This window comes from Dermochelys coriacea, chromosome 13 (genome assembly GCF_009764565.3).
Source record: "Dermochelys coriacea isolate rDerCor1 chromosome 13, rDerCor1.pri.v4, whole genome shotgun sequence".
NCBI classification, from domain to species: Eukaryota; Metazoa; Chordata; order Testudines; family Dermochelyidae; genus Dermochelys; species Dermochelys coriacea.
Genome location: NC_050080.1, coordinates 37,865,719 through 37,887,514, shown reverse-complemented (window position 1 = coordinate 37,887,514; position 21,796 = coordinate 37,865,719). Strand labels below are relative to the sequence as shown.

General features: G+C 50.7%; 1 protein-coding gene and 1 pseudogene across 1 annotated transcript; both read right to left on the bottom strand.

Moving 5' to 3' along the window:
* Positions 1-9,911: 9,911 nt before the first annotated feature.
* LOC119842409 lies at positions 9,912-11,446 on the bottom strand (annotated as a pseudogene).
* A 1,847-nt stretch (positions 11,447-13,293) lies between these two features.
* LOC119841804 (duodenase-1-like) lies at positions 13,294-21,260 on the bottom strand. Its single transcript, XM_038369459.2, has 5 exons — positions 21,063-21,260; positions 19,757-19,901; positions 17,900-18,035; positions 17,440-17,694; positions 13,294-14,593 (listed from the first exon to the last, which is right to left on the bottom strand). The coding sequence occupies exons 1-5, from the start codon at positions 21,253-21,255 to the stop codon at positions 14,447-14,449; spliced, it is 876 nt and encodes a 291-aa protein (XP_038225387.2). The 5' UTR covers positions 21,256-21,260; the 3' UTR covers positions 13,294-14,446.
* Positions 21,261-21,796: the final 536 nt, after the last annotated feature.

Genomic DNA, 21,796 nt, shown 5'->3' with positions numbered 1-21,796 from the left:
CTTTCGTGAGCTACAGCTCACTTCATCGGATGCATTTGGTGGAAAAAACAAAGGAGAGATTTATATACACACACACAGAGAACATGAAACAATGGGTTTATCATACACACTGTAAGGAGATTTCAGAGTAGCAGCCGTGTTAGTCTGTATTCGCAAAAAGAAAAGGAGTACCGGTGGCACCTTAGAGACTAACAAATTTATTAGAGCATAAGCTTTCGTGAGCTACAGCTCACTTCATCGGATGCATCGATGAAGTGAGCTGTAGCTCACGAAAGCTTATGCTCTAATAAATTTGTTAGTCTCTAAGGTGCCACCGGTACTCCTTTTCTTACTGTAAGGAGAGTGATCACTTAAGATAAGCCATCACCAACAGCAGGGGGGGGAAAGGAGGAAAACCTTTCATGGTGACAAGCAGGTAGGCTAATTCCAGCAGTTAACAAGAATATCAGAGGAACAGTGGGGGTGGGGTGGGAGGGAGAAATACCATGGGGAAATAGTATTACTTTGTGTAATGACTCAACCATTCCCAGTCTCTATTCAAGCCTAAGTTAATTGTATCCAGTTTGCAAATTAATTCCAATTCAGCAGTCTCTCGTTGGAGTCTGTTTTTGAAGCTTTTTTGTTGAAGTATAGCCACTCTTAGGTCTGTGATCGAGTGACCAGAGAGATTGAAGTGTTCTCCAACTGGTTTTTGAATGTTATAATTCTTGACGTCTGATTTGTGTCCATACATTCTTTTATGTAGAGACTGTCCAGTTTGGCCAATGTACATGGCAGAGGGGCATTGCTGGCACATGATGGCATATATCACATTGGTAGATGCGCAGGTGAACGAGCCTCTGATAGTGTGGCTGATGTGGTTAGGCCCTATGATGGTATCCCCTGAATAGATATGTGGACAGAGTTGGCAACGGGCTTTGTTGCAAGGATAGGTTCCTGGGTTAGTGGTTCTGTTGTGTGGTGTGTGGTTGCTGGTGAGTATTTGCTTCAGATTGGGGGGCTGTCTGTAAGCAAGGACTGGTCTGTCTCCCAAGATCTGAGAGAGCGATGGCTCGTCCTTCAGGATAGGTTGTAGATCCTTGATGATGCGTTGGAGAGGTTTTAGTTGGGGGCTGAAGATGATGGCTAGTGGCGTTCTGTTGTTTTCTTTGTTGGGCCTGTCCTGTAGTAGGTGACTTCTGGGTACTCTTCTGGCTCTGTCAATCTGGCTCCTGAAGGTCGAAACAGCAGCCTGGATTTCTACATAGACTGCTTCCGCCGACGTGCACGAGCTGAAATTGTGGAAAAGCAGCATCGCTTACCCCATAACCTCAGCCATGCAGAACACAGTGCCATCCACAGCCTCAGAAACAACTCTGACATCATAATCAAAAAGGCTGACAAAGGAGGTGCTGTCGTCATCATGAATAGGTCGGAGTAGGAACAAGAGGCTACTAGGCAGCTCTCCAACACCACTTTCTACAAGCCATTACCCTCTGATCCCACTGAGAGTTACCAAAAGAAACTACAGCATTTGCTCAAGAAACTCCCTGAAAAAGCACAAGAACAAATCCGCACAGACACACCCCTAGATCCCCGACCTGGGGTATTCTATCTGCTACCCAAGATCCATAAACCTGGAAATCCTGGACGCCCCATCATCTCAGGCATTGGCACCCTGACAGCAGGATTGTCTGGCTATGTACACTCCCTCCTCAGGCCCTTCGTTACCAGCACTCCCAGCTATCTTCGAGACATCACCGATTTCCTGAGGAAACTACAGTCCATTGGTGATCTTCCTAAAAACACCATCCTAGCCACTATGGATGTAGAAGCCTCTACACCGACATTCCACACAAAGATGGACTACAAGCCGTCAGGAACAGTATCCCCGATACTGTCACGGCTAACCTGGTGGCTGAACTTTGTGACTTTGTCCTGACCCATAACTATTTCACATTTGGTGACAATGTATACCTTCAAATCAGCGGCACTGCGATGAGTACCCGCATGGCCCCACAGTATGCCAACATTTTTATGGCTGACTTAGAACAACGCTTCCTCAGCTCTCGTCCCCTAATGTCCCTACTCTACTTGTGCTACATTGATGACATCTTCATCATCTGGACCCATGGAAAAGAAGCTCTTGAGGAATTCCACCATGATTTCAACAATTTCCATCCCACCATCAACCTCAGCCTGGACCAGTCCACACAAGAGATCCACTTCCTGGACACTACGGTGCTAATAAGCAATGGTCACATAAACACCACCCTATATCGGAAACCTACTGACCGCTATTCCTACCTACATGCCTCTAGCTTTCATCCAGATCATACCACTCGATCCATTGTCTACAGCCAAGCGCTACGATATAACCGCATTTGCTCCAACCCCTCAGACAGAGACAAACACCTACAAGATCTCTATCATGCATTCCTACAACTACAATACCCACCTGCTGAAGTGAAGAAACAGATTGACAGAGCCAGAAGAGTACCCAGAAGTCACCTACTACAGGACAGGCCCAACAAAGAAAACAACAGAACGCCACTAGCCATCACCTTCAGCCCCCAACTAAAACCCCTCCAACGCATCATCAAGGATCTACAACCTATCCTGAAGGACGAGCCATCGCTCTCTCAGATCTTGGGAGACAGACCAGTCCTTGCTTACAGACAGCCCCCCAATCTGAAGCAAATACTCACCAGCAACCACACACCACACAACAGAACCACTAACCCAGGAACCTATCCTTGCAACAAAGCCTGTTGCCAACTCTGTCCACATATCTATTCAGGGGATACCATCATAGGGCCTAATCACATCAGCCACACTATCAGAGGCTCGTTCACCTGCGCATCTACTAATGTGATATATGCCGTCATGTGCCAGCAATGCCCCTCTGCCATGTACATTGGCCAAACTGGACAGTCTCTACGTAAAAGAATGAATGGACACAAATCAGACGTCAAGAATTATAACATTCAAAAACCAGTTGGAGAACACTTCAATCTCTCTGGTCACTCGATCACAGACCTAAGAGTGGCTATACTTCAACAAAAAAGCTTCAAAAACAGACTCCAAGGAGAGACTGCTGAATTGGAATTAATTTGCAAATTGGATACAATTAACTTAGGCTTGAATAGAGACTGGGAATGGATGAGTCATTACACAAAGTAAAACTATTTCCCCATGGTATTTCTCCCTCCCACCCCCACACCCCCCCACTGTTCCTCTGATATTCTTGTTAACTGCTGGAATTAGCCTACCTGCTTGTCACCATGAAAGGTTTTCCTCCTTTCCCCCCCCTGCTGCTGGTGATGGCTTATCTTAAGTGATCACTCTCCTTACAGTGTGTATGATAAACCCATTGTTTCATGTTCTCTGTGTGTGTATATAAATCTCTCCTCTGTTTTTTCCACCAAATGCATCCGATGAAGTGAGCTGTAGCTCACGAAAGCTTATGCTTTAATAAATTTGTTAGTCTCTAAGGTGCCACAAATACTGCTTTTCTTTTTGCGAATACAGACTAACATGGCTGCTACTCTGAAACCTAAAATTTGTGATCTGTTATGAGACTTCATGTAGACAACTTGCTATGAGAGACTCTTTAAAATACTCAAAATGTGTGACGCAGAGTTTGATGGAATGTAGGGAAATCATTTCACTGCATCAAGTCTCCTGTACCAGTAAAGTAGCACTGGGGAAGCAGGTTTTTATACTTTTTGGTGGCGTCCAGAAAAGGTCCAAGGGAGCTTTGCTGTGGGAGGGGATTTGGGGTCAGTACCAGGTTTACAATGGTGCCAGTGGCGCTGTGGCACCAGGCCCACCCTGGGAAGGGGCCCATTACAGACCACTCTAACCCATCCACATAGCCGGGTCTGGCCCCTCACCTGGGGCAGTCCAGCACACAGGCCTTGCTCTGTGAGCAGCTCTCAGCCAGCAGGTTCCACGCGCCTGTAGGGGCTCATCACCCAGCAGCTGGGGGCCACCATGTGGGCTCGGCAGGACTTCTGGCCACAGGGCCAATGGGTGTGGGTGGGATCTCGGGAGTCACATCCCAGGGATCTGCCCTGCTCCCCAGCACTGCTCCCGCTCTGAGCTGTCTCCACTGTTTGGGACCTGTGGGGCCCCACCAGCCTCCCCAGGGGAAGAGCCACCTGGGACTGGGGCAGAGACCGGGCCAGTCTCAGCCAGTCACAGGGGACAGTGCGGGGGGGGCGAGGGGCTCAGCTGGGTGGGTCCTGCCAGGCATGTGGGTCCTGAGGGAGCCTGGCCCAGGTAGGCTCTGTTCCTGCTCCAGCCTGGCTGTTTGCACCACTCTCAAGGGGCCGGAGTTATCCTGCCCCAGGACCAGCTCTGGCTGCGCTGCCGGCTCAGCCTGGCAGACACAGTCACCTCCCATCAGGGCCGGCTATTGTGGCCGGGGGTCAGGGTGTGGCAGACTAGGTCTCTAGGGGTCTGCGGGGGGCAGTGCTGGACAGTGGGGCGTGGGAAGATCTGTGTGCATTGGGGGGCTGTGCAGTGGGGGAGATCTGTGTGTGTCGGGGTGCTAGGAAGTATGGGGGGTCTGTGCAGGACACTGTGCAGTTGTGGCAGTGGGGGGCAGTGGGCAGTGAGGGAATCTGTGGGGGGGGCTCTGGGCAGGGAGGTGCAGGGTGCTGTGCAGTTGTGGGAGGGCTGTGGGGGGTGTTCAGCTAGGGGGGCACTGAGCAGTGAGAGGAGCTCTGGGAGAGTTCTGGGGGGGCTGTGCTGGGCATAGTGGTCTGTGGGAGGGCACTGGGCATGGGGGTTTGTGGGGGCCTCTGGGTGGTGTGGCACTGGGCCTAGGGGGTCAGAGGGGTGCTGGGCAGGGGGGTAGCAGGGTGCAGCATGGGCCCGCCCCCAAGGGGAAGAAGCATAATGGCAGTGCAGGGCTGGGCTGGCCAGTGTGCGTCTGGCAGCTCCCGGTTTGTAAATAGTGCCCTTGTACTGGGCTGGGTAGAGCGGGGCTGTCCCTGCCGTGCCATGACCCATCTCCCATTGCCCCTGGCCAGCTCCTCGCTCTGAGGACTCTGCCCCCCTGCCTCCATGGGGGCCCACAGATATGTTTAGCACTGGGCCCACACAAGGTTAATCCAGCCCTTTTTGGGGTGCAGGCTCTGTGATGGAGTTGGGTACAGGAGGGTTGCAGGCTGCCAAGGTTCCTTCCCCACTCTGAACTCTAGGGTACAGACGTGGGGACCTGCATGAAAACCTCCTAGGCTTACTTTTACCAACTTAGCTTAAAACTTCCCCAAGGTACAAACTATTTTACCTTTTGCCCTTGGACTTCCATTGCCACCACCAAACGTTTGACTGGGAAAGCGTTGTTTGGAAACATCTTTCCCCCCAAAATCCTCACCAAAACCTTGCAGCCCTCTGCCTGGGGAAGGCTTGATAAAAATCTTCACCAATTTACATAGGTGACCCCAGACCCAAACCCTTGGATCTTAAGAACAATGAAAAAAGCATTCAATTTCTTAAAAGAAGAATTTTAATAGAAGAAAAGGTAAAAAGAATCACCTCTGTAAAATCAGGATGGCAAATACCTTACAGGGTAATTAGATTCAACACATAGAGGATCCCTCTAGGCAAAACCTTAAGTTACAAGAAACACACAAAGACAAGAATATCCATTCTATTCAGCACAGTCTAATTTCTCAGCCATTTAAAGAAATCAGAATCTGACACATCTCTAGCTAGATCACTTATTAAATTCTAAGACTCCATCCCTGTCTGTCCCCGGCAAAAGCATCACACAGACAGACCCAGACCCTTTGTTTTCTCCCTCCTCCAGCTTTGAATGCATCTGGTCTCATCATTGATCATTGTGGTCAGGTGCCAGCGAGGTTATCCTAGCTTCTTAACCCTTTACAGGTGAAAGGATTTTTCCTCAGGCCAGGAGGGATTTTAAAGGTGTTTACCCTTCCCTTTATATTTATGACACAGGCTACGGGGAGTTCGAATGAGGGGTGCGGGCTCTGAGATGGGGCAGGGGATTGGGGTACAGGAGGAGATGCAGACATGTGGGCTCTGGGAGGGAGTTAGCAACTCAGCACGTTATATAAGAAAGAGGAGCTGCAGTGATTTCACATAGACAGAGAAACGGATAGAAGATCCTTTTACATATTCAAAATGTGAGAGGCAGAGTTTGAGGGCCGGCGTGTCTGGACAATATTTCCCAGTATTCAGCCTCCTGGCCGGAGCAGGAACATAGCTCCGCCACACTTGGATACGACAGAAAGGAGCTGAACATTGACAGTCTAGGGATGGGGAGCCCCAGGCATTTAAGACCCCGGCCTCAGGAACCCGGCCTCTGCGCCGGGGCTGACATGCAGCATCCTGGGAGAATGAAAAAAGCTCCCCCCATCCCCAGATTTGCGAGCACAGAAGGTGGCTCATCCCACGAGGTCACTGTTTCCCCCTCTCCCCCTCCTTAAACTGGGTTTTGTCCCTGCACAGGGCCTGGCAGCGAATGCCCCCCAGGCTACCACCGATTTTTCCCCTTCAGTCCCTCTCCTGCCGTGACCTTCAGTAGCTTGATTCTCCCGGGCCAGTAAATTTCTGCCCCCTGCTCAGATCCTGACACCTTCCCCGCTGCGATTTGCCCCCCTTGATCCTTTGAAACCCCTCCAACGAGGAGGCAACAAATCATAAGGAGAATAAGGGCAGAGAGAGGGCAGGGGCACCAGCGAAGGTTACTGGGCAAGCTCAGTTCGCGTGAACCTGCTCAGGGCACCCAAAGTAGAGAATGGGGAGAGGGAGCTGTTTGTGTCATTATACTGGTGCAGTGGGGGGACAGACCCCCCCACCCCTGCCACAGAGGCAAGGGGGTTGTGGGGGAGATGTGGGGACGTCGCTTGCCTGCTGTCCGGCACAGCAATGCCCCCCCCCCCCCCCCGTCCAGGTGAAAGAGCAGTAGGAAGGTTCCTCTGCAGCCCGATGCCCTCCACAGCTGGGGCTGGGGCACATCTGGGCACTGGCCCAGTCTGGAGCCATGCACATCTGGGGTGGAGCTGAGCCCTGATGCACCTTGCATAGCAACCCCCCCATCACTCCGTGTATGCACCCACTGAACCAGCTTTGCTGGCCTCTTCCTCCAGGCGCCTGGGTCGGAGCAGAGATGGGGGTGGGGAGGACACCTCAGTGTGATGTTTCCACCTGCCAGCTGGGGCCTCAGCCGTCTCCGTCCCTGGAAACCCCACCACAATGGCTGGGGGCGGGAGTGTGTGTGTGGGGGGAGATCAGGCCCAGCTGGGTCACAGCCACCCCATAACTGAACCCCCAGAGCCTTGCCCAGCTGGGGGCTGCCCACTCTGAGGCCAGGCACTGCTGGAGCCATACTTAGTTGGGACCCCCCTGTGCCCCTGGCAGCCGCGTACCACTGGGTACCATGCACATCTGGAGCAGAGCTGGGGAAGGGGGCTCAGCCGCTAACAACAGTCTCAGCACCGGCTGGGTGCTCCTGTGGTGGGAGCTGCGGTTTGACTGAGACTTGGCTCAACTTCTGGGGGGAACCCGGCCCCTTGATCCTTCTCAACTGCCTCCTCCCCCGCAGTGTGGGTGTGACCTGGGGAGAGGAACCTGGGTCAGGGAGATCAGATCCGGCCAGTCTGTGACAGCACCGCTTCCAACAGACACCAGCATTGGGGGTGGGGACAGAGACAATGAAGCTGATTCTTAGCCCTCCTGAGCCAGCCAGTCTTGGATGGGAGCTGGTGCTCCCTAGAGGTGAAGGGCCCCATGTCCCATTCCCCACCTCCCTGAGCCAGTCCCCAACCCTGGGTCTGGTTGCAGCCAGCTCCCCCAGAGGGAAAAGGCCCCCGTCCCATTGCTTGTTCAGTGCTTCTGAAAATCTCCCCATATCCCCCCATGCTGGGTGCTGAGTAGGATTGAGCTCCAGCACTTGACAGGATGGGTTGGAGATGGTAAAAGGGGGTCAGGGTGTAAGGGGCCTAACGCCCACTGAAATTCCATGGGATGTAGACACCTCACTCTTGCAAGTGGCATTGAACATCCCAGCCTGGCTGTGTGAAATAGCAGTGGTCAGCTCTAAAGGCCATGGAAGGAATTAAACACTGATGAAGGTTGAATCTCACTACACGCCATCAATGCCGGTAGCTAGAGGACAGAGTGAAATTAACAAGCCAACATGGCGAAGGTGATGGCAACAACAGGGCTGAGATACTAGAACAATGTCAGAGGATGGATGGATGGGGTGGCAGTGGAGGGAGGCAGGGATGGAGACTTGCAAATGTGTAAGGAGAGAGTGAAGAACAGATGGCAGGATGGATTGATAGAAGGGGTGTATGGACATAAACACATTTCAGAAGGATCGTGCCAAAACATCCTAATACAAGGTAAACACCCACAATACAAGTTAAACACACTCCCTGAAGATGATACAGGGACACACCGACCCTGTGACCGATCCTAACCATAAGGGATGTTGGGTGATGGAATGAGATGTTTTGAGCAAACCAGCAAGTACAAGGTAAAGGATGGTAACTAACCACATCAGAGGGGCAATACATAATTTGTTTGTGTCAGTGTATAAAAGAGGGGTCACAGAGAGGGTGTCCTTGTTCAGCTGAGTGGGGAATAGAAAGTCCCTCACGAAGTCGAGTCCATAGTCTTGGGGATACAGGTACTGAGTGTACCTCTAGTATGTATATGGCACTAATTCCATGCTTTGTTGGCAATAAACCTGGCTGAGCGCCTCCACCACTGAACCGAGTCTGTGGTCTTCTTGGACAGTTTGATAGAAATCTGCTATATGGGCTACCTGGCTAGAGCTGGTGCAGCACACACAACACACACACAGCCAACAGGTGACAACACTGGTGACCCCGACCACTCATCTGGTAAATAGGTGAGCTGCCCTCTGTAGGAATCATGATCTAACATGGCAGAAAGCTACGAGCTAGGGAACCCCCTTCTCTGCTCTGTGCAAATCCTTAAAGAGTTTGATGGGATATGGAAGCACTGGGATGTCAGCAAAGGGAGTCCATATGAATTTTTAAAAGATAGTGGGGAAGAAACATAGAATGGAATCTGTAAGGCGAGGGCGGAGACTGCAGACTTGGATAATAATAAGAGTAAGTTCTGACTGGAGGGAGATCTCACAGCAGATTCAACTGGTTGTTTGTTTATTTCTCTGGAACACCAGGAGCTCTCTATCCATCTTTCCTCTCAGTATTCAGCTGTCTGTCTTCTCATCTGCAACATCCATCCACATGATCTTCTTCAACATCTATTCAATGATCAATCCAGTCATCCTTTTGCAAATCATCCCTCCATCCATCCTTCTGCAATGTTCTTCTGTCCATCTTCTTGCAATATCCATCCATCCATCCTTCTGCAATATCCATCCATCATCCATCCATCCATCCTTCTGCAACATGCATCTGTCTTCTCATTTGCCATGTCCATCTGTCCAATATTCTGCAGTATCTATCCATCATCTATCACCCATGGTTACATCTTTTCCCATAACCTTGTGGCATAAGGTCATTCTTTCTTCACTTACTTATGTCAAGCATTTCTTAAGCCTGTGGCGTAGTATGGCTCAGCTAAAATGTTACAGGCCTCAGCCTGTAGGCCTTGCATTTAAGCCCTCCTTACCTAGTCTTTTAGATACCTAATACATAACTATTCCCTCTAACTACTGATCAGTCTTATCCTTCTATTTACGATAATGTAATTCTATTTACCATACAGAGGTTATATATGACATCCCACGTTAGTTGATCATAACATGACACAATAAATGAACAATCAACTAAAATCATTGGCTACACATCCCTCCATCCATGGATGGAATACCCAGCAATACCCAGCAAGCCAACCATGCCTCTGTAATACCCAGCTCTCTCTCCACTCACGCTGGAGGAGATGGATGCTCCCCTCTAAGGCTTCAGCTTGTGCAAAGTTTTCTTGATCCACGGGACGTATTTGGAGACCTTGGTGAACATCTGGGGTGCTGACCCATCTAGTTTGCCCTAGGAGACAATGCCCTGGGCCTTCCTGTCACAGACCAGTGGGCTCCCGGAGTCGTCCTGAGAAACAAACTCAAGGTGTGGGGTTACTGATGTCCAAGCAAAGGGCAGGCTGCATTCTTTATTCACTGTCCTGAAATCTACCTCTGTACCCCGCTTCCTGGGGACTCACGGTTAAGTCACTCCCAGGACTTCTCCCACCCCCAGGGCTCCCACCCCATGGGCCAGGAATCCAGCTGGCCCCTATCCCTGATTTATAGGATCTGGCCAGTTCCCGTGTCTGATTTCTAGCATCCATCCCCGATTTCTTTAACCTGCTCAGTTGCCATCCCTGATTCCTGACTCTGATTTCCAGTGTCTGGCTGACTCCTGCCTTTTATTTCTAGGATCTCCTGCTGATTTCTTGGAACCACTCCTGGTTCTTGATTCAGGAATTCCCCTCTCTGTCTTCTAGGATCCAGTTGATTCCCAGCCATGATTTCTAGAATCTGTCTCTCACTATTAAGATCTATCTCTGATTTCCAGAATGTGGCTGATTTTTGTCCCTGATTTACAGAACATGCTGAACATCCAGCTGATTTCTGTCCCTGATTTCTATGATCTTGCCAGTTCCTGTCCCAAGTTATAGGGATCCATTCCTCATTTAAAAGACCTGCCAACTTCTTGTCCCTGCTTTCTAGCCTCCATGCCTGACTTCTAGGATCTGGCCAGTTTTGGTCCCTAATTTCTACCCTCCATCCTTGAGTCCGAGGATCTAGGAACCCCTATCCCACCTTCACCTGAAATGACACCTTCCTCCTCTGGGGGACCCCCACACACAGGATCCTGGATGGGGCATAGTGCGGAAAAGGCTGAGACAGACACAGGCCCTTTCTCATGACCTTCAGTTCCACCTCCTGCAGGGTCGGGGAGGCTGGGCATTTTCCTCTGTACTAGTCAGGCCCCAGCCGGCCATGCAGCACACAGCCCCCCGCTTCACCTCCCTCCAGGACACGGGGATGGTGCCCGCAGTCTCAGTCAGATTGGCCTTGTGCCTCAGCTGTGATGGGGGAGAGAGAGAGAAGGCAAATATTGGGGGATGGATCCTGTCCTAGGGGGATGGGGCCAGATGGGAGCAAGTGGGGCAACCCCTTGACAACTGTGCAACACTGTGATGCCATGTGCTCTGTGGGGTGGGGGCGATGGGATGGGGCAGTAGTTGCAGCAGCGTGAGGTCATGGGGGCGTGGTGATGGGATGGAGGAGGTACCTGCAGCAATGTGAGGTCACCGGGGGTGTAGTGTTGGGATGGGGATGGTACCTGTAGCAATATGAGGCCATGGGGTATGAGGCCATGTGATGGTACCCTTAGCAGTCTGACATCACGGGGAGTAGGGACATGCAAAGACGTGGTACCTGCAGTAGCATTATGTCATTTTCATCTATATCGTCATTGTATTCTGGGTGGGGGATTTAGGGACAATGGAGCCAGATCCCAGCTGAGGCAATGGGACATAGCTCCATTGGGGTCAATGGGGCCAGATCCCAGCTGGGGTCAGTGGGGCGTAGCAATGCAATAACCTGCAGTGTAACTGTCAGCGGTAGGAGAACCCCACAGTGTTTGTTACACAGCTGGAGACAGACTCTGTTTAACAGGAATTGCCCTGAATACAGAGAAGGAAACACTGTGAAGGGGGGAAGGTTTCTATCACGTCGATGCTGAGCTGTTTGTACAGTGGCAGAGGTGATGGCCAGTGGAGACCATCAGACCATCTCCTCTGTCCCCACCCCCATACAGTGCAGGCCAGAGCGCCCAGCCCAGGGGATATGAATGACGTTGCCTAGGAATTGGCCATTCGAATCCCTTCAGTGGCTGGGCCAGCGTCAGGCTCGGAGACGCTGCTGCCAAGGGCTGGGCTGGATTCTTCATCCCTGGTGACGTGTAAGTCAAGCCGGGACATTTCTCTAATAGCTCTCCTGTAGTTCGAGCCAGGATTAACTCAGGGCTGTCCCAGGGCCAGGGCTATGCAGAGGTCAGACAGGACGAGCACTGTGGGCCCTTCTGGCCTTGGAATGGATGAATCTTTCAAAGGAATGTGGCTTTCCTATTGCAGCGGGTCAGGGTGGAGGGACCCAGGGCATCTGAGGGCAGCTCTGGGAATCTCTCTGATGCTTCTGGCTCAGACAAATCTGGTCTTTGTACAGACAGGGACAAACAGAGCACTGCCCCTGTTACTAGACAGAGAGAGCCAGATGGAGGGACAAGAAGCAATGGTTTCAAGTTGCAGGGGGGAGGTCTAGGTTGGATATTAGGAAAAACTATTTCACTAGGAGGGTGGTGAAGCACTGGGATGGCTTACCTAGGGAGGTGATGGAATCTCCATTATTAGAGGTTTTTAAGGCCCAGCTTGACAAAGCCTAGGCTGGGATGATTTAGTTGGGGATTGGTCCTGCTTTGAGCAGGGGGTTGGATTAGACGACCTCCTGAGGTCCCTTCCAACCCTGATATTCTACAATTCTTTGATTCTGTGAGGGGAGTATGGAGACATACAGATCAATACTGTGTGTATTTGCTTCACAGCCACTGGATTTGGGGGTGGGCGTAATTCCAGCCCTGCAGATGTTACATCCTCAAACCCTGTAACCTGAGACCTCCCCTGCCCTGGTGGACCTAGAGCCTGCCCCAGATGACACAGATCAGGAGGGAATTCAGTGCTGGAGAAGTTTGTATCAGATCTGTATTGATTCCAGAGAACACAGGATGGGAATTGAAATTAACAAGCAGTGTGGTTGAGGGGCTATGGGGCCATGGTGTGTGGGACTGCCTGACTGAGCTGTTGTGAGCTGGCCAAGTAGCCAAAGCAAAGGCCTGCACCTCAGGACACCTGTGTTCTGTTCCCAGCTTAGCTGCTGCATGACCTTTGGTGAGTCCCAGCCCCTTTCTGTGTCTCAGTTTACCCATTTGGGGCTAATGATCCTGAACATCCTTTGTAAAGAGCTTTGAGATCTCCTGGAGGGAAGAGCTAGGAGCCCAGATTCTCAAAAGTATTCAGGCTCCCGATGATTTCAATGGGAGTTAGACACACAAACACCTCTGAGGATCTGGGCCTAGATGTTTTTATTTAGCACCAGTTTTATGTATGGCTCAACCCAGCACCTGCATCCTGCCCACCACCCCATTATCCTCCCCCAACCCTGTATCATCCAAACATACAAAGTCCAGTCTACGGGCCAGCAATGGAAAAGGCCTTGCAAATTGTTCAGAGAAAACATTTTTTATTTAGAAAAATGGCTTTTTTTCCTTCAAATGCCAGTTGTTTTTCAAACAAGTGTCCGTTTTCAATATTTTCCAAATATTTGGAAATAGACAATTCTTTCTATTGTCCCATTATATCTCAGAGATGCTTTCTGGGTTCCCTTCCTTTGGGTTTTTCCAACCTCCCGTAAGTATCACAATAATAAATAATAAATAATTAAATACTTGTGGGGTGGGGAGAGGAAAAAAGAAAAAAAAATGCTGAAAACAAACAAAAGTTGGGTCCAGCTCAAAATGTGTGAAACAAAATCATAGAAATTTCACACAACCATTTCAACATGCTATTGTCATGGGCTGTTTAATTCGATTAGCCACTCTTCATGGTCATAGGTTGGCCACCAAAGTCACATAGCCCTGTTCCTGCTCTCTGGTTGGGTGAAAGAATGTTTTTAAGCCAGCCAGAGACATGCTGCAGCTAGGAATTTTGATGGTGGAAAACCCTTGAGGAATGGATTAGGTGTACAAATGATCAGCATTTGTAGAGGTCCTATACAATTCAGCAGAGAAAATACAACCCTTGCTCCAGAATCCCCTTAGCTGATGTAAAACCCTGTGCACACGTGGGAATGCGAATGACTCAGGAGGAAAGGTTGTCACCGAATATTGTTCTGGGGTAATGGGGCATGTGGATCGGACAGACACAACATAAACAGAGAGATCCGGGGACAGAAGCAAGTCAGACGCAAAGTAAAAAGCCAGGTAGGCATAGCCTGGAAGCACAGGAATGTGTCCCTGAGAAAAAGCTAAGAGAAGAACCATTTGGGTAATGGTCTTGGCTTCAGAGGCAGGCTCTGTACAGTGAAGAGAGGAGCTGTCTGCTGCTGTTTGATTCCAGCTGTGTTCAGGGAAACAGGACTTTGGATATTCCTTGTAAATAAACTAGATCGCATCAGAGGAAATACCAGACTCCATCGTCAATTTCTGCTCCCAACCGGAACACACATACATTGACTAGACACTTGGGGAGACAATATAACAAAATGTCAAACATCGATGGGGTATTTCTAGCTACAAAAGGATTTCAGGACTGAGCCACTCGCAGCATTTCTCTAACACTAGAAACAAATACTCTGATCTAAAGCACCTCAGGGTTCCACTCAGGCACATTGTCCAGTATGGCAACATTTGCCCTTTAAAGGGGAGCGTCTCCTTTAACTCAGTTTCTGCAGAGTTTTGTGGATCCAGGGGATGAATTTGGAGATTCTTGTGTATATGCTGGGGGGTCGCCCATCCGGATCTCCGTTGGAAATGATGCCCTGGACTACCCCGTCGCACACCAGTGGCCCGCCGGAATCACCCTACCAATAAGAAGAATAACATCAGTGTCTGATATTACCCAGCCCAGCCTATCTCTGGAGATCTCAGATTGCATGTGGGACAGATGTTCTCTGAAGCTGAAGGCCCAGCCCTTCCTGCCAAACAGAACCAGCCTGGAAATGGGTCGGCAGAGAGGGAAATCTAGAGCTGCACAGAATGTGCAAAAGGCAGTTTCTACAAAATTGAAATTTTCCACAGAAAACAATCAATTTTAAATTTTTGCTTTAGGAAATTTGAAAGGAAATATTTCATTTCAGGTCAGTTCCACCTGAATCAGAATATTTTACTTTTTAAAAAATGGCCTGAAACATTTACTTTGGAATAAGTTCAACAAGATGTTAAACTGCTTTCTCCTAACCATGCATTGGCTTATGGGAGTGTCCTTCAGGTCTTCATTCTCTCCTAAGAACTTGGCTCCCTGGAGCAGTACATCTCCCATAATGCAACTCAGATTTGCTTCTGACTGAGCTGTTTGGGGCATCATGGGAATCACATGACTCAGTGCATTGTGGGAGACGTAGTCCAGGCAGGTGCTACCTAAGGGAAAATAGAGGCCTGAACTACAGCTCCCAGAAGGCAATGCGCTGCTAAGGAAGTGCAGCCCGTTTAGCCTCATCTTCTGAGCCTAAACATGCCCAGTTCTTTTAGCCTTTCCTCCTACATAAGGTTTTCTAAATCTCTGATCATATTTTTTTGTTCTTGTTTCTCTCCTCTAGACTCTCTCCAGTTTGTTCACATTTTAATCTGTTCACATCTCAGCATGTTTCATTTCCATTTAAAATGTTGCAATGAAACATTTTGACATTTCTGAGTCAAACCTGCTTTTGGAATTTCCGTTCTGCCAAAAATGTTGAAATCTCAACTTTTTCTCAAAAACAAAGATTGAAATGTTGCCATTTCCTGTGAGATGGGAACACTGATTCTCCTTCAGCTCCAATGCCAACCTTGCCCTATGGATATCATCAGCAAAGCTCCCATCCACATGTACGGGGCCAGGATTTCACCCAGGGTCCTATCCAGTGATGAGCTGCCAAAATCTTAACAATGGGGCCCAGCTCCAGCTCACCTCCGCTCCGCCTCCGCCCCTGAATGCACTGCCCCGCTCTGCTTCTCTGCGCCCCCGGAGGGTTGAGAAGCAGGCGGCGGCTTCACACTCAGGCCGAGGGTGGCTGGAGGTGAGCTGGGGGGGGGGGGGAGCGGTTCCTGCGCCCTCCCCAGCTCACCTCCAGCTCCAGCTCAACTCTGCTGTGCCTCCCTGGGCCTGAGCCTGAAGCCACCGCCTGCTTCTCAGCCTGCCCCAGCTTCCTGCGTGAACAGCTGATTGGCAGGAAGCTGGGGGGAGCAGAGAAGCAGGGGTGGGGGCGGCACATTCAGGGGAGGAGGCGGAGGCAGAGCGGAGGTGAACTGGGGCTGGGGGTGGGGCGGGGAGCTGCCGGTGGGTGCAGAGCATCAAATTTTCCCCTAGGGTGCTCCAGGGCTGGAGCACCCATAGAGTCGGAGCCTAAGGTGCCACTTTTGGCCAGTTAAATGTAGAAGCCCTTTTAGAAACGGTTCTCCCTCACGGAACAACTGGTTTTAAAAGGGCTTCTAAATTTAACAACCGGTTCTAGCGAACTGGTGCAAACCGGCTCCAGCTCACCACTGGTCCTATCTGTTGGGTGGCCTCAGGGTTGTGTTCACCAGTAGAGCCTCAAGTGAAGGTGAAGAGTAGAGATGGTCAGAACATGTGGTAGGGAAGGGGGGTTTCCCCTTTTTCATCAACACTTTTCCTGGAACATTTTGCTAAAAATGCAAAGCATAACCATGTCTAATCATGGGAGTTGTATTTCAGGTGTCTCATGCCCTTATGGGAACACAGGACTGGAAGGGCCCTACTGGGTCATGAAGTACAGTTTCTGCTATTACAGGCAGCCCTGTCGTATCATCCCATCCATAAACTTATCAAGCTCTGTCTGTATCCTTGTTAGGTTGTTCCCCTTGCCCAAAGGCTTCTGTTGAAGGTTTTTCCAGAACTTCCCCCCTCTGGTGGTTAGAAACTTTCTCCTCATCTCCATTGATCCCTGCCACATTTGTCCCCATTTGATTCACCATTTAACTACAACAGCTCGTCTCCCTGTCTCGTGTCGTCATCACCCCGCCCTCCAGCCCGATGTATTTATAGAGCAATCAGACCCCTCTCAGCCCATGTTCTATGCTAAGCTAGCCCTAAGCTAAGCTTATTCCTTTCTCGTCAGACCAGTTCTCCATTCCCCTGATTGTCCCACCAGCCCTTCTCAACACCTGCTCCAGCTGAGATTCCTCTTTCCGGGACAGGGCTGCCCAGAACTCTGAGCCGGATTCCAGCTGAGCTCTCCCCAGAGCCTTCTCCGCTGGCAATAAACCCTCCCTCTCTACTGGAGACACCTGAACTGCTCCATCCCAGGACCACATGGACCTTTCTCCTGGCCTTATCCTGATGGTGGCCCATGGTCACCCTGTGATTGACTGACACACCCATTTCTCCCTCTCCGTCTGTCACTTCCAGCTGATGAGTCCCCAGCTCAGAGCAGCAATTCTTGTTTCTTGTCACTATGTGCATGAGCCCATGTTAAATTTCAGCCCGTTTCCACCAGCACCTTGCACAAGGGCACGAACACTGGAGATACCTCTCCACAGTTATCCTATGTGCTGGGCTCCCCAGCTAGGCTGCATCTCCCATGAGGCACGATGGGCTCCCCTCTTGGGGCAATGGAGCATGGGAGGGGCATGTCCATGGTGGTTTCCACCAGCTCCTTCCCCTGGAGCAGCTTGCTGCACTCCCAGTGGCTCTGGGCGGGGGGATATTTACCTGGAAGGCTGATTTCTTGGCATGGGGGCTGCCGGCACACAGCATAGTGGTGGGGTTGTAATGCCGGTACCGCTCTCTGCACAGGTCGTCTGACACCACCTCCTGCTCCGCCTCCTGCAGCCTGTCGGTGGTGGTGTTCACTCCGGTCCGACCCCACCCGGCCACGCTGCACTTGGAGCCTGGGCTGACGTGCTGATCAGCCACGGGCAGGGGGACAAGCCCCACCCACTTGGTCAGCTCCGCGCTGTGCCACAACTGCCATGGGGAGGAGAGAGAGAGAATGGACCCGGATCAGCGCCGGCATTGGGGCTGGGAAGGGGCAGCACCACCCGGCCAGAGCATGGATGTGAGTCCAGGGAGTGAGTGTGAGGTCACTGGGGGAGGGATGGTGGTATGGGGCTGGTGGGGCTGGTGGGGCAGTGTGTGGTCACAGGGGGAAGGTGATGGGATGGGGCAGTACCTTCAGCAGCATGATGTCATTGTCAAAGTTCTCATTGTTGAAGTCAGGGTGCTGGATCCAGCGACGGGCCCGGATCCGTTGCCAGTTCTGTCCTGGCTTCTTGACGTCTTGGACTCCCAGGTAGACATAGATGTTGCTGGAAAAACCAAGGGGAAAATATGGGGGCATTAGTGCCCATTGGATATTGGGGTGGGGCCATCACAGACCCTCGGGAAGGGCCAGCTCCTGGCCTGTGCAGATTTCTGCCCACAGTTTTGCAACGGAGTAACACAGAGACCATCTTATGCACCTGCATGTGGATGGACTTCCGCCTTCTCCAGTCTGGTTGGCTAAAGAGACCCAAAAGACTGACCAATGGAGTGTTCTCCTATGCAGGGTGACCCATTGTCCAGTTCTTGTGTCCACGGTTCAAGAAAGATGTTGATAAATTGGAGAGGGGTCAGAGAAGAGCCGCAAGAATGATCAAAAGATTGGAAAAAACACCTTATACTGAGAAACTCAAGATCAATTGATTTCAAATTCAGAGGGACTATAGAGGATTCTGTTTGATTTCTTTCTCAATGATTGTTTTGTGGTGTGAGTTTTTAACAGGGACTGTAAGTAATGTTGCAACCGCTTACGAAAGTTCATTGTGGATTCTCCATCACTGGCAATTTTTGATCACGCTTGGATTTTTTTAAAAGATCTGCTGTAGATCAAGAGGAATTATTTGGGAGATGTTTTCTGGTCTGTGTTATATAGGAGCTCATTTGAGATGATCACAAAGATCTTGACATCTATGAATCGTTGAACTGCATATCGCAGAAGAAGGAAAATATCCATGGGAGGGTGTAAGGTCCTAACCTGGGTGCAACTTTAAAATATTAAAAGAAATTGTTTAAAGGGGGGAATCCCAGATGCCTTGGCTGGGCTGACACAGAAATAAGGTCGCTGGAAGGAATGAAACATACAAATAAGAAAAGGATCAAAGAGTATTTTATGCACCGTCACCATCTACTGGCCGTGGACAGCAGTAGCAGGAAGCCGAGATCGGCCTGTGCAAATGACCCTGGGGACAGAGGTCACAGTGTGGGGCACGAGTGGCTGCTGAGTGCATCAGCGAAGATGCTGAAGCCCAGAAGGGACCAGGAGGCCTGGCCCAGCCCCTCTGGACAGCCCCTTCCCTCCTCCAGGGTTAGCAGGACAAGAGAAAAAGTGGTGAGACTTGATGGCAGAGATTGAATCCCCTCCATCTTTCCTTAACCTCTGTCTGGGTGTTTCCCTTTTCACCTCAAGAAACGCGATACAGACAGAAAAGAACTGATGGCTGATGATTGTAAGCGAATGTAGCAGGAAATCCTGGGGCTTGGATCAGTCTCCGGTGCGACAGCTGGGCCCCAGCGCGGATCTATGTCCATTGCCTACAGCGTTGTTCTGTTCAGTAGGGCTCAGATCCCCAAAGGCAATTGGGGGATTTCCCAATGTCTGGGTTTGAGAAGCGATGGCCAAGGGAAAAGACTTGAGAAGAAGCTAGGTTTCAGCTGAGTGAAGTAACTCAATGACAGGGGTTGACCTTATGAGACTGACTAAAAAGATCAGCTGGGATGTTTGCCCTGTGGGCAGGTCTAGTTTGGTGGGTTTGGGCTTTAAAATCTAATAGGCACCCAGTGAAATTCGTATTTTTCACATCCCATAAATGCTTCTAGTCTTTGGGACAACATATTGCCAGCTCCTTTCCCGTCCCAGAGTTGGGGACTGGCTGGCTCAGGGGGTGGGAAATAGGACACGCGGCCTTTCTCCTCCAGGGGCACCAGCTCTGATCCAGCCCCAGGGCAGGGGACTGGCTGGCTCAGGAGTAAGGGGTGGCATGTTTCTTACCCCAGGTTGCAGTTACAATGAGCCGCCGTCACCACCACGTCCTCCTGGATCAGGAACCCTCCGCAGCTTCCCTTTGACCCTATTTGTACATAGGCCATGTAGGGTCTGGAGCCAAGCGGTGCTTCCTGGCCCCCGATGACCTGAGCTGGAGAGACAGGAAGGGCTTCAAAAGGGAGCTGGAGAGTGGGACCAAGAGCCCAGTGCAACCTGCACCCTCATCCCTTAGCTCAGCCCCCTGCTGGCCTGGATCAGCCCCTTAGGCCCCCCCAGCCCAGCCTGCCCCTAGATCAACCCCCAACACCCCAACCAGCCCAGTATATCCCATAATACATGTACCTACTGCAAATCTACCTTTTCCCACATGGACCTGTTCATCCATCCATCCATTCCTTATCCCATACATGCCCATCCATCTTCTGTCTGTGGGGCTGCCCCCTAGCCATCTCCCGTCTCAGAGAACTAGGTCAGGAATACCCTATCAACCCTCCACCTCATTGTCCTATCTCCTGACACCTGCCTGAGCCCGATGGCTAATTCTATCCCCCTGCCCTTGGTGTGGGCTGTGCTGCCCACAGCTCCAATCTCCCCATTCTCACCACTAGAGATGGGCAAAAATTGATAAGCAACTGGCAAATTTGCTTTTTTAAAAAAAGCAATTTTGGGGCATCAAAAGTACCTGTGAATTCAGGTGGAATTTGGTGGATTGTTTTGGCTGGGAAAAAAGGATTAATTTTTTCCAGGAAAAAGTAGAAAAGTTTTGGTGTGAGCACTGGGAAACGAAACATCTCGAGTTTCTGTTTGAAATGGTGCTTCCTTTCGAAATGGAGCAAATTGGGGTTTTTTAAACAATTTTTTTAAAAAGTGACTAAAACCCCTTCTAAAGTGACCTGAAGTCAAATAAAAAAGTACCCCCCAAAGTTGTTTGGAGTTGAAAGCAAATAAAAAAGAAAAAAAAGGTTTCTGGATCTATTTTTGTTTCAAAATTACATTTCAGTTCAAAACTCAGCTAATGAAAAATAAGGGTGAAAAACACCTGCACGGGCCCCAAAATAAAGCAAAAAGCAAAAAAAAAAAAATTGTTTCAGGTTGAAGGAGACACCCCAAAGCAAACAATCCCCCCATTTTGTTTTGAAACAATGTCTTTTTAGGATTTCGTCTTCTGCGAGAAAAAATGAAAAACATTTTTTTGGGAGGAACCCAGCTTTTCCCAGATTTTACGGTTCGGCTCCTGAACCAAAAACTCTGCCCCACTCCCAGTGTGAGTCCACCGGGGCCGGGAAATAACCGGTTGCTCAGCTCGACTCACCAGTATGAAGCGGGACAAAGGCCGTGGAGAGCAGGAGCAGCAGCAGCATCATTGGTGCCCATCCAGGAGCTGGGGCTGGTGGCTCTGTCTCAGCCCCGGGGTTTATATAGAGCAGACAGTGGGGAGGGGAGGCTGGGAAGAGGTGACCCAGGAAGTGCAGGGTCATGTACCCGGCTACCAAGAAATGCCCCATCAGTGATGTGTCAGGGGTGGGGATTCCCGGAAAGAAAACCTTGAACCACATCCCCGCCCGCATTGCAGAGGAGGGCGGGGTTCCTTCCTGCACTGGTGCTCTCCCTGCCCCCAGGTGGGGACGTGGCCAGTGCTGAGGTCTCCCAGCTGCAAATGGCAGAATCCCCCCTGGTCTGTTCTGCCCCTGGATATCTGGATCCCAAGATGTTCAGGCCAGCAGGATCCATTCAACCGACCCGTGTGCCCTCCTGAGTGACCCCAGCCAGAGATCTTCACCAAGCTCCCCTGGACTGAGCCCGGTCACTGGTGTTCTGTGAACGCCTCTCCCAGCAAGGTAGCCAGGCTGGGTCTGACGCCACCCGGAGATGGAGAAACCCCCTGCTCTGGGGAGCTGGTTTCCCTGTCCCACACTGGGCCCTTCATTCCAGCTGGATTTGGTCAGGCTTCAGTTTCCCCAGTTGGATTTTGCTCTGCCTTTCCCTGCTGGATTGAAGAGCCCCCAGCACCTGGCTTTGTCTCCCCACAAAGCTACTTGGACCCGA

Bases quoted from the DNA above. Each gene is read 5' to 3' on its own strand.
- LOC119841804 (XM_038369459.2), bottom strand. From the start codon at position 21,255: ATGGGGCATTTCTTGGTAGCCGGGTACATGACCCTGCACTTCCTGGGT. The intron at 18,036-19,756 runs GTAAGAAACATG...TGGTTTTTCCAG, and splicing joins CATTGTAACTGCAACCTGGG to CAACATCTATGTCTACCTGG. The intron at 14,594-17,439 runs GTAAATATCCCC...TCTTATTGGTAG, and splicing joins CCAAGAAATCAGCCTTCCAG to GGTGATTCCGGCGGGCCACT.